The 12,281-nt window shown below is 54.2% G+C and overlaps 1 protein-coding gene and 1 pseudogene across 2 annotated transcripts; both read left to right on the forward strand.

Annotated features, from left to right (window-relative positions):
* The first annotated feature begins 1,635 nt into the window (after positions 1 to 1,635).
* Positions 1,636 to 7,810, forward strand: AURKAIP1 (aurora kinase A interacting protein 1). Of its 2 annotated transcripts, none has more exons than XM_004013783.4 (4): positions 1,636 to 1,809; positions 2,024 to 2,113; positions 7,081 to 7,526; positions 7,620 to 7,810. In XM_004013783.4, the coding sequence occupies exons 2-4, from the start codon at positions 2,062 to 2,064 to the stop codon at positions 7,719 to 7,721; spliced, it is 600 nt and encodes a 199-aa protein (XP_004013832.1). In that variant the 5' UTR covers positions 1,636 to 1,809; positions 2,024 to 2,061; the 3' UTR covers positions 7,722 to 7,810. The 2 variants fall into 2 exon arrangements, with proteins under 2 accessions (XP_004013832.1, XP_004013833.1); XM_004013784.5 differs by having other exon boundaries at positions 1,636 to 1,669.
* Positions 3,211 to 4,288, forward strand: LOC101107036 (calponin-2-like; annotated as a pseudogene).
* Positions 7,811 to 12,281: the final 4,471 nt, after the last annotated feature.

Below are 12,281 nucleotides of genomic sequence, written 5' to 3' on the forward strand. Positions count from 1 at the left end.
GCTCCCCTGCACAGCCTGCAACACCGATCTAGCAGTGTGTCTGCGCTCCCCTCTCTGATCTCATTACTGTGTTGGGTTTTGTACTGAATTCTGTGCGTCTGCTTCTCTCTGAGGGCTTGTGAGGCTCTGAGCTGTCTGCTGCCAGCAGGGTAAATGGAGGGTTTGCAAAGGACAAAGAGCATCACCCTGGAGGGGTCCTCTGTGGGAGTGGGTGAGGACAGCGCGGTGGTGCCAATGAGCAGGGTGGGTCAGGGTTGTCTCCAAGTGCTGTGTGCACTCTGTGCAGATCAAAGGCACTCGGGGGAGGGGGGGGGGCGTGTCTATGCCCTGTCTTGGCTCTCTCCAGATCAGCACTTCTTCATGGGTGGAAGGTACACCCTTCCTGGTGCTAGTGGCCTGGAGAAAGGTGCCTGAAGTCAGTACAGCCAAGGTATGAAGGCAGCAAGTTCAGCATCCAGGGTCCAGGTGGCTCACTCTTAGAACCAAACCATAAAAGCCTGTGGAGGATGAGAGAGAGGCCCCTGGATGTGTGTAGAGACCTTTCAACCTGGGAACCAGAAGCTGCCCCTCAGGTTGAAGGGTACATCCTCTGGAGACTCAGTTATAGAGCTGGGCCCAGATCCTGCAGTTTTGCCCTCCCATTGGCCTATCCTCCACTCTCTGCTTAGCCAAGTTGGGGCCTGGGGGTGGCTAGGCCTGGCCATTTCATACTAAGACTCACTGGAAGACCCTCCTACAGGGCAAGCCTCAGAGGAGGACCAAAGAGACTTCCCCACATCCTTGTCCCAGCAGGAATTCCTTCAGGTCCATTCTGGGGATCCTGTCCATCCTAGCCAACCTCAGGACAACAGCCTTTCTGTGTTACACGGGTTAAGTGGGCCCTCTGAGCCCCTTACCCTGAGGAACAACACTGGGTCAGCTCAACTCCATGCTGCTTCTGGTTTTCAGACAGAAACTTCTCATGGACACAACATAGGAGCTTGTTTGCTTTAAGGAAGAAATATACACTCTCCACCCATGCAAAAAGCGTCGTATTATCCATCCCACGGTACATGCGTGACGTCCTTCGCTTATCCAGACTGGCAGAGCGGATGCTGCAAGCCAAAGTAGAGAGGTGCCGGGTCCGAGACACCCAAGTCACTCCTGACGGCCCCCCCGCTCTAGCCCAACACCTGGCACCTGTCTACTACCTTCCCCACCCCAAGAGGCGGGTTCGGGGGTGAAGACGCCCCTCAAGACGAGTTGCTCCGAGTCCGGCTCCCGCCCCAGCATCTGAAGTAGTTAGGACCACTTCCGTCGCCCCCCGCAAAATCTCCGTCGTCTGGAAAACGCCATTTCCGGCTTTCCGGGACGACTGACCCTTGACTGTCGGGGAGCGACCAGAGTTCGAGCCACGCAGGCGCACAGAGGACACGCTTGGGATTGTGGTAAGTGTAGTTTTCTAGCCTCCGCGAGGGACAGGCGGAGTCGGCAAGCTGTGGGAGGGGCTGGGCACGGGGAGGGGCGGGGCGGTTCCTCCGGCCGGAAACCGTCGCTTTCTGGGTCCGGCAGGGCCTGCGCCGACTGGGAGTGGGGCGCTAGGGGGCGGTGGGCGTAGAAACACGCGGGCTGCCTCGCTCGGGCTGGGGCGGCCTTAGGAACGGACCGGAAGTACTTGAGAGAGGCGAAGGTATGGTTTGTTGAACCCTCTTGCGGCGTCTGGGGAGGGTCTGTGTGAGGACGCGGCGAGCGGGCTCCAGGGACAGCCCAGGAGGCCGCGGCTGGCTGGGGCTCGGGGACCGAGACCCGATCGTCGACACAACCTGCGAGGTGGGAGACTTGGGGTGAAGCTGAGGCTCAGGGAGGGCCAGTACCTGCCCAGAGTCGCGCAGCTGGGGACCCTCGGAGGCAGAGGTTTTGAGGGAGGAAGCTGTACTCGAAGTGGCATCCTCGTGGTGGGAGAGGGTGGCGAGGGAGACAGGGTGCGGGAATCGGAACGAGACCAGAGCCCCCAGAGTGACCTAGGCGCACACCTGTGTTCCAGCTCCGCTGATCGCCTGGGGCCACAGCCACGTACAGACCATGTTTCTGATACGCCTGACTTCCCAGCTGCTCAGGGCTGTTCCCAGGGCAGGTAAGAAGCCCCGTGGAGGGAGATGGGCGGGATACACATCTGGGTTAGGAGTGTGGGGTTAGCAGCTCGGTGACCTGCGCTGCTGTTCCGGACCACCTAGAGGCAGGGCCAGGCAACACGAACAACCCTGTTGTTCAGTCGCTCAGTCCTGTCGGGCTCGTTGTGACCCCCATGGACTGCAGCACGCCAGGCTTCCCTGTCCTTCACCATCTCCCGGAGCTTGTTCAAACTCATGTCGGTAGGCCATCCAACCATCTCTTTCTCTGTCATCGTCTTCTGCCTTCAGTCTTTCTCAGCATCGAGATCTTTTCCAGTGAGTCGACTTTTTGCATCAGGGGGCCAAATATTGGAGCTTCAGCATCAGTCCTTCCAGAATTTCCTTTAGGATTGACTGGTTTGATCTCCTTGCAGTCCAAGGGGCTCTCAAGAGTCTTCTCCAGCACCACAATTCAATATCATTAGTTCTTCGGCACTCAGCTTTCTTTATGGTCCAAATCTCACATCCGTACATGACTACTGGAAAAACCATAGCTTTGACTAGGCAAACCTTTGTTGGCAAAGTAATGTCTCTGCTTTTTAATACACTGTCAAGGTGTGCAGAGTACATCATGCAAAATGCCAGGCTGGATGAAACACAAGCTGGAATCAAGATTCCCGTAAGAAATATCAATAACCTTAGATATGCAGATGACACCACCTTTATGGCAGAAAGTGAAGAAGAACTAAAGAGCATCTTGATGAAAGTGAAAGAGGAGAGTGGAAAAGTTTGCTTAAAACTCAACATTCAACAAACTATGATCATGGCATCCTGGTCCCATCACTTCATGGCGAACAGATGGGGAAACAATGTAAACAGTGACATACTTTATTTTCTTGGGCTCCAAAATCACTGCAGATGGTGACTGCAACCATGAAATTAAAAGACACTTGCTCCTTGAAATAAAAGCTATGACAAACCTGGACAGCGTATTAAAAAGCAGAGGCATTACTTTGCCAACAGAGGTCCATCTAGTCAAAGCTATGGTTTTTCCAGTTGTCATGTACAGATATGACAGTTGGACTATAAAGAAAGCTGAATGCTGAAGAATTGATGCTTTTGGGTCCGTCCGTCCCGTCCCGCGGTGCCGCGCCCGCCAGCCATGAGCTCCACGCAGTTCAACAAGGGGCCTTCATACGGGCTCTCGGCCGAGGTCAAGAACCGGCTACAGTCCAAATATGACCCTCAGAAAGAGGCAGAGCTCCGAAGCTGGATTGAGGGACTCACTGGCCTCTCCTTTGGCCCAGACTTCCAGAAGGGTCTGAAGGATGGGATCATATTGTGCACACTCATGAATAAACTGCAGCCGGGCTCAATCCGTAAGATCAACCGCTCCATGCAGAACTGGCACCAGCTAGAAAACCTCTCCAACTTCATCAAGGCCATGGTGAGCTAGGGCATGAATCCTGTTGACCTGTTCGAGGCCAATGACCTGTTTGAAAGTGGGAGCTTGACTCAGGTGCAGGTGTCTCTTCTTGCCCTGGCTGGGAAGGCCAAGACAAAGGGCTGCAGAGTGGACATTGGTGTCAAATACTCAGAGAAGCAGGAGCGAAACTTTGATGATGCCACCATGAAGGTGGGCCAGTGCATCATTGGGCTCCAGATGGGCGCCAACAGATGTGCCAGCCAGTCTGGCATGACAGCTTACGGCACCAGACGGCATCTGTACAACCCCCAAAACCATATCCTGCCCCCCATGGACCACTCGACCGTCAGCCTCCAGATGGGCACAAACAAGTGTGCCAGCCAGGTGGGCATGACAGCTCCAGGGACTCGGTGGCACATTTAAGACACAAAGCTGGGGACAGACAAATGTGATAATTCCTCCATGTCCCTGTAGATGGGCTACACACAGGGTGCCAACCAGAGTGGTCAGGTCTTTGGCCTGGGCCGGCAGATATACGACCCCAAGTACTGCCCTCAAGGCCCAGCGGCCGACGGGACTCCAGCAGCTGCTGGAGATGGCCCAGGCCCAGGGGAGCCCTCAGAGTGCCCTCCCTACTACCAGGAGGAGGCAGGCTACTGAGACACCTGTGCAGGCCATCTCCCCACATCATTGCCTCATCTGGGTTTTTGGGTCTTTCTGTGTTTTTTGTCTTGTTTTTCTACATGTCTGAATGCTACCAGTTGAGACTCTGGGGGAAAGGGGTGAAGGCCATATCCAGATGCATGTGGGGTGGGGGGTCCCCACCAGGGCAGCTCCAGGCATCAGGTTTCCCAGCAGACTTTAGGCCAAGCTGTTAGGGGGAAGAAGAAACCCAGGCAAGGAGGGGAACTGGCCCCAAGTGGTTTCCGGTTATGTCTTCCCTGTTTCTCTTTTTTCTACCGATCAGTTTGTGGTTTCTGTACCCACAAAAGTTTCAGGCAGTTTTAATGAAATGAAAATACTTTTTCTTCAGGGGAATGGTGGCAGGGGGTGGAGCTGAGAGAAGGTCAGGCCACAGTCCCAAAATATTTTAGGCCTCATGGATTTCCCTAGGACTCTCAGATCACCAATCCTGGGCCCTCCCAGGGGCCCAGTGGGGACACTGAGGCCCAGGCAGGACAGTGGAGTTCTGAGTGCTTGACACAAAGCCAGCCCCCACCCCCACACTTGTCCCTACTCCCCCACCAAGTACTGCACAGGGACCCCCACCCAGAGGCCCCACAGGGACCAGCCCCTGCCCAGGAGCCCTAGGACCAAGAAATAATGTGAAAATACCAACTGTGGACCAGAGTAAATAAAACCTCTTTTTGGAAACGGGAAAAAAAAAAGAATTGATGCTTTTGAACTGTATTGTTGGAGAAGACTCTTCAGAGTCCCTTGGACAGCAAGGAGATCCAACCAGTCCATCCTAAAGGAAATCAGTCCTGAATATTCATTGGAAGGACTGAGGCTGAAGCTGAAACTCCCACCTGATGTGAAGAGCTGACTCATTGGAAAAGACCTCGATGCTAGGAAAGATTGAAGGCAAGAGGAGAAGGGGATGACAGAGGATGAGATGGTTGGATGGCATCACTGACTTGATGGATATGAGTTTGAGCAAGCTCCGGGAGTTGGTGATGGACAGGGAAGCCTGGCGTGCTGCAGTCCATGGGGTCGCAAAGAGTCGAACACGACTGAGCAACTGAACTGACCGAAGGTCTCTTTTGTATAGTTCTTCTGGGTATTCTTGCCACCTCTTCTTAATATCTTCTGCTTTTGTTAGGTCCATACCATTTCTGTCCTTTACTGTGCCTATCTTTGCATGAAATGTTCCTTTGGTATCTCTAATTTTCTTGAAGAGTTCTCTAGTCTTTCCTATTCTATTGCTTTCCTCTATTTCTTTGCATTTTTGATCACTGAGGTAGGTTTTCTTTTATCTCTTTGCTATTCTTTAGAACTCTGCATTATCAGATGGGTATATCTTTCCTTTTCTCCTTTGCCTTTCACTTCTCTTCTTTTCTCAGCTATTTTCAAGGCCTCCTCAGACAACCATTTGCTTTTTGCTTTTATTTTCTTGGGGATGGTCTTGAGCAGCGTCTTCTGTACGCTGTTATGAACTTCTGTCCATAGTTCTTCAAACACTGTATCAACTCTAATCCCTTGAGTCTATTTGTCACTTCTACTGTATAATCATAAGGGATTTGATTTAGGTCATACCTGAATAGTCTAATGGTTTTCCCTACTTTTTTCCATTTAAGTCTGAATTTGGCAATAAGGAGTTCGTGATCTGAGCCACAGTCAGTTCCCAGTCTTGTTTTTGCTGACTATATAAAACTGCTCCATCTTCGGCTGCAAATAATATAATCAATCTGATTTCAGTATAGATCATCTGGTGATGTCCATGTGTAGAGTCATTTCTTGTGTTGTTGGATGAGGGTGTTTGCTATGACCAGTGTGTTCTCTTGGCAAACTTTATTTTGTACTCCAAGGCCAAACTTGCCTGTTACTTCAGGTATCTCTTTACTTCCTACTTTTGCATTCCAGTCCCCCATGATGAAAAGGACATATTTTTTATTGTTAGTTCTAGAAGATCAGGTAGGTATTTGTGGAACCATTCAACTTCAGCTTCTTTGGTATTAGTGGTTGGGGCATAGACTTGGATTACTGTGATACTGAATGGTTTGCGTTGGAAACAGAGATCATTCTTTCATTTTTGAGATTGTATCCAAGTGCTGCATTTCAGACTCTTGTTGACTGTGAGGGCTACTCCGTTTCTTTTAAGGGATTCTTGCCCACAGTGGTAAAAATAATGGTCATCTGGATTAAATTCTCCTATTCCGGTCCATTTTAGTTCACTGATTCCTAAAATGTCAATGTTCACTCTTGCCATCTCCTGTTTGACCACTTCCAATTCACTTTAATTCATGGACCTAATATTCCAGGTTCCTATGCAATATTGTTATTTATAGCATTGGACTTTAACTTCCATCACCAGATATATCCACACCTGGGCGTTATTTCCACTTTGGCTTAGCTTCTTCATTCCTTCTGAAGCTTTTTCTCTGTTCTTCTCCAGTGGCATATCAGGCACCTCCTGACCTGCGGAGTTCATTTTTCAGTGTCATATCTTTTTGTCTTTTCATACTGTTCATGGGGTTCTCAAGGCAAGAATACTGAAGTGGTTTGCCATTCCCTTCTCTAATGACCACGTTTTGTCAGAACCCTCCACCATGACCCGTCTGTCTTGGGTGGCCCTACACGGCATGGCTCATAGTTTCACTGAATTATACAAGTCTGATCCATGTGATCAGTTTGGTTAATTTTCTGTGCTTGTAGTTTTCATTCTGTCTGCTCTCTGATGGATGAGAGCAGACAACCTTGTAGACATCCAGATGTCACAGAAGGCGAGTCTTGGCTTGAGAATGTCAGCAGGGCTTCAGGGGTTTCTGCTCCACAGGCCCCATGGCTGTGTGGGTCGTGTAGCCCCATGAGCGGTAATTAACTGTGCTCTCTTGTCTCCTGCAGGCTGCAGTGGACCCTGGCCTGTCTTAGGGGTGCTGGGCAGGCATGCCTGCAGGCCTTGCTATAGCACGAAGCCAACAGGCCCAAGTGGGGTTGCCTCTCTCCCTGGCAGGCAGGTCCACATGGAACTTGAGGAGATGCTGGTCCCAAGGAAGATGTCCATCAGCCCCCTGGAGAGCTGGCTGACCATTCGCTACCTCCTACCCAGACTGGACACTGGGGCCCCAGGGACTGTGTCTCCAGCCCAACTCTATGAGTGTCCACCCAGTCAGGTGGGCGAAGGGGTCGAGCATGGTGGTAAGGACATCTGGGATGCGCCCCAGATACAGTGCAGAAACGTGCTCAAGATCCGCCGGCGGAAGATGAATCATCACAAGTACCGCAAGCTGGTCAAGAGGACCCGGTTCCTGCGGCGGAAAGTCAGGGAAGCACGTCTGAAACGGAAGCAGGTGAGCATGGCCCTTGACTGCAGCTATGTGGGGTGGCTGGGGTGCGTGCCTATGCCATGAACCTGTTGGTGGTCACTCCCTCTGCCCTCGCAGATGAAGTTCGAGAGAGACCTGAGGCGCATCTGGCAGAAGGCAGGCCTGAAGGAAGCCCCCCAAGGCTGGCAGACCCCCAAGATCTACCTGAAGGGCAAATGAGTCTCCTGTCTCTGTCCCCCACCCCCATGACTGCTGATGCCTGATGATAATAAATGCTCTGGGGACTCAGCTGTCCCTACTGGCCTGGACCCTCTTCTGCTTGGTGTGAGCTGTTCTGGGATGAAGGCTGGTGCCAGCTTCTGGTATTACAAGAGCCCAAGGCCACTGGGGCAGATTGAGAGCCCCTTCCCCCAGCGGGCCCTGTCCTGGTGCCACGGCTGCAGGAGGGAAAGCCAGTGCTGTGGGACATCTGTGAAGAGTCACAGCCCTGCCCCTGGTGAGCACACAGTCAGGGAGCATGGCACGGGGACCATCTAGGGGTTAGAGAGTGAGTATACCATTGATCCTTCTTGCAGTTGAAAACCTGAGCAGAGCTTATAGTTAGCACTCCATCTCTTTGGTTTTGGGATCAACCAGCTATGGCTCGTGTTGCTATAAGACCTGATGATTGAAAAAAAAAAACAAAACAGTGGACTTGCACAGTTGGGGGGTCAGGGAGGCCCTCACTGGGCAGACGGGTGGGAGGCAGCAAAAGCACCTGTCCTCAGGGATGGTGGGCAGGTCCTGCTCAGCTACAGCAGGGGACCCCTAGCCTGTTGTGAGCTCCTTGGCCTCTGCCGCTTTTTGGGGCTCATCAGGAAGGGATGGCCTGCTCTGGCAGGTTCAGGGTTGGACTGGCTGAGAGGGGCCCCTTTATGGAGCTGGGGAAGCCTGGAGCCTTATCATGAGCCAGTTGCCCCCAGGGATTCCAGATTCTGTTTGCGTGGAGAGGAACGTGTTGTGTCTAATAGTAGGGGATTAAGCAGGGAGCCTGGGCCTCTCATATCCAGGCTTGGGGGATTGGGCTGCAGGCGTGGAGCCTGGTCAGAGTCTGAGCTCAAGTGAGCATAGGTGAGGTGTCTCCCTTGCTCCTGACTGCCATGTGCAAGGAGGGGAAGGTGCACCTCTCGAGCCCTGGAGATGCCCCTGTCCTGCTTCACACTAGGGCTATGGAGATGTGTCTGGGGCCTGGGTTGGGTTCCCTGCAGATCTGGAGGGAGGGGGTGTGCTTGGACACAACCTTCCTAGAAGTTCCTCTGAAAAGGCACTGATGACCCCAATGCTACAGTGAGCCTGGTGGGCCCTGTCCTGTGTGTGCCCACTAGCCAGGTGAGCAGGCTTCTAGCCAAGGGGCCCATCTGGGTCCCTGCCTGTCAGTGGGATGTGCTCATGGAGCAAATGTACGTGTTGGGTGTCAGGAAGGTGAAGCTGGCCCTGACTTTGAGGGGACCTGTGGTCATGTATGGATGTGAGAGTTGGACTGTGAAGAAGGCTGAGTGCCGAAGAATTGATGCTTTTGAACTGTGATGTTGGAGAAGATTCTTGAGAGTCCCTTGGACTACAAGGAGATCCAACAAGTCCATTCTGAAGGAGATCAGCCCTGGGATTTTTTTGGAAGGAATGATGCTACAGCTGAAACTCCAGTACTTTGGCCACCTCATGCGAAGAGTTGACTCATTGGAAAAGACTCTGATGCTGGGAGGGATTGGGGGCAGGAGGAGAAGGGGACGACCGAGGATGAGATGGCTGGATGGCATCGCGGACTCAATGGACGTGAGTCTGAGTGAACTCCGGGAGATGGTGATGGACAGGGAGGCCTGGCGTGCTGCAATTCATGGGGTCACAAAGAGTCGGACACGACTGATTGACTGAACTGAACCAAACTGAACTGAACTGAGGCCATTGGGGGCACAGGACTGCTTCCACTAGCAACCACTAGGGGGCACTTCTGGGCTCCTGGCAACCCTAGGGGTTTTTGCTGAGCACTAGGACACACCAGAACACAAGCATCCTCAGCTGCGGGTGGGGCAGGGCTCCGAGGTCCAGGGCTTCGGCAGTGGGGCCTCCCTGGGGTGGAGTGGACCAGGCTCTTCTGGTAGTCAGTCTGGCCCCAGCTCCACCGGGCTGCTCAGCAGGGCCTCCATCTGCCAGTGCCGCCCTTGGCTGATACCCATGGCTGCTGAGCAGCTGCTCCCGGTGTTTCCTTCCAACCCTGCTGCAGAGCTGCTTGTGGCTCACCGCACCCTTCCCTGACTGGCGGGGGAGAAATAGATGCTAAGTTTGGAGACAAGGCCTCTGTCCGTCAGAAGCTCGGCTGGGACAGCGAGTGCTGGGGGTGCAACCGGCCACCTGTGCAGAGAGGCACAGACCCAGATGCCAGGAGGCAGGCACCTGGCAGAGTACCGCAGGGCCCCCGTCTCCTCCATGCTGGGGGTGTGCCCAGGGGCTCCAGACTGCACAGCCTCACCATTCCTCCAGAGCAGTGGTTCTTAAGTGGACATTTGGCCGTGTCTGGAGACAGTTTTGGTTGTCATGGTGGGGTCATAGTGCCTGAGGCTGAGGATGCTGTGAAATGCCCTACAGCGCCCAGAGCAGCCCCTGGCCGAGAGCAGGTAGCCTGGACGTGTGAGTGGGACTGCCATCCAGGCCCCTGCTCCTGATGTCATTGATCCTTTCGGGTTGTCTTGAGCTGGCCCAGCCCTGCTGGTCTCCTTAGACCCTTCCCCTCCGGTGCCTTGTTGGGCCTGGACCTGGCGGCAGCCGCCCTGCCTGACTCACGTGCAGACCTTGTCCAGCCTGTGGTTCGGGTGCCCTGGGCCCCAGCTGTGACCTCAGGAGGTGGTTTGGGGGTTTTATTTTTACTCTTTAGCTCCTCCCAGACCGCAGGAGGCTGCCTCTTGCTTCTTCCCTGTGGGGCCTCCACCCTCTCCCAGCTCCTCTGTGTTGGCTCCTGTTCTAGCCCTGGGCACCCCCTGAGAGGGGCACAGAGCGAGGGGCCCGCCTGTGTGATGTGGTTCTGACCTGCAGTTGGTTCCTCCGCAGAGTCTCGGAGCAGTGCTTTGGCAGGAGCACAGCCAGAGGAGAGGCTCCAGGGCTGGAGTGGCTGCCTTTTGGACCCAGGGCAGGCACTGCAGTCAGCTCTGCTCCACGCCTGTCGCTCTGCTGCTGCTTCTGGGGCATGGCCAGGCTCTTCCAGCCTGGGCATTTGTGTCCACACCATGGGCCAAGGAAGGAGCCAGGCAGGTTCAAGTCCTAGGGGAGGATGTGAGGCTGGACGCACAGGGGTGGACACGGTGCACACATACGTGTGTGCCCCTCAAACCCTGCATGTGAATGGCTGTGCTCCCCGCCACCCAGGGGACCACGCAGGCTGGTGAGGGTGACAGAGGGACAAGGCATAGGGCAGAGGGAGGCCTCAACCCCCTGGCCTGGCCATGCCCACTGGACTTGCTGAAGAACACTGGAGCCTGGGGGACAGGGAGGCAGAGAATGTTCCTCTCCAGGACTGAGTTTTGGAGAAAGCCCCTGAAGGCCTGAGGCTTCCCTGAGAGCTCAGTTGGTAAAGAATCCACCTGTAACGCAGGAGACCCTGGTTCGATTCCTGGGTCAGAACTGCTGAACAAGGGATAGGCTACCCACTCCAGTATTCTTTGGTTTTCCTTGTGGCTCAGCTGGTAAAGAATCTGCCTGCAGGGCAGGAGACTGGATTTGATCCCTGAGTTGGGAAGATCCCATGGAGAAGGCAAAGGCTACCCACTCCAGTATTCTGGCCTGGAGAATTCTATGGACTATACAGTCCATGAGGTTGCAAAGAGTTGGACACGACTGAGAAACTTTCACTTTCCTGAAGGGCAGTGGAGTTGCAGCCCCCAGGGTGGGGTGAAGCAGTCCAGACTTGGGACTGGAGGTAGCCTGAGGGTGGGCGCTGGAGGTTGACAGCCCCGTGGCCTGGCTGGGCACCCAGACGCCCTGTTGAATCTTCCTGGCACTGACCTCAGCCCCACAGAGCGCTGCTGGGCAGTGTTTGGATGAGGAGGCTGAGCTGTGGCATTGGGCCCCTCACCTGGGGGTCAGTTGAGCAGTAGGCCTGGGGCTAGAGTTAATCTCTGCAGAGACTTGGCCCGTCACAGAGGCTGGAGTTCTCTCTGTGGGGTGTGGGGCAGCCTGTGTGTATTTCAAGGACCCCTTCTGACTGAGTAGGGAGGGAAGCACTGGAGACCCCAGTGGGGTAGGACCAGGCCTACAGCCCCTTCATTTCAGCTTTGGCAGCGACAGGACTGTCAGGACCTCTTGAAGACAAGAGAAGGGGAAACAACACTTGGGCTGGGGGGGAGTTGTGCCATCTCCTTAGGAGCCTCTTTGCAATGGCCAAGACCCAAGATTAGGGTAAACCGGGTCACTGGCATGAATTATGCATGTGCCATGTGGAGTGTAGGTTGACCAGTGATTTTGGGAAAGTAGGACAGGGATCACCCTGTGACCTGATACCCCACACCCTCACCCACGTGGGCTGGCCTTGCCCTAGTGTAGATGGTCTGCAGTGTGGGGGTGGGAACTGATTCAGCCTAGCTTCCTGCTGAGTGAACCCAGCCTCCCTCTGTGGATGGAGGAAGCCCCAGAGACTACCACAACTGGGGCTCTGGCCTGGAGTCCCCAAGGGCTTGGGACACCAAAGCTGTCACATGAATGGGGAGGGGGTGCATCACCCCATGGTCCTCTGGAACTCAGACCTGGGGCTTC

Source organism: Ovis aries, chromosome 12 (genome assembly GCF_016772045.2).
Source record: "Ovis aries strain OAR_USU_Benz2616 breed Rambouillet chromosome 12, ARS-UI_Ramb_v3.0, whole genome shotgun sequence".
In the NCBI taxonomy this organism is placed as follows: Eukaryota; Metazoa; Chordata; class Mammalia; order Artiodactyla; family Bovidae; genus Ovis; species Ovis aries.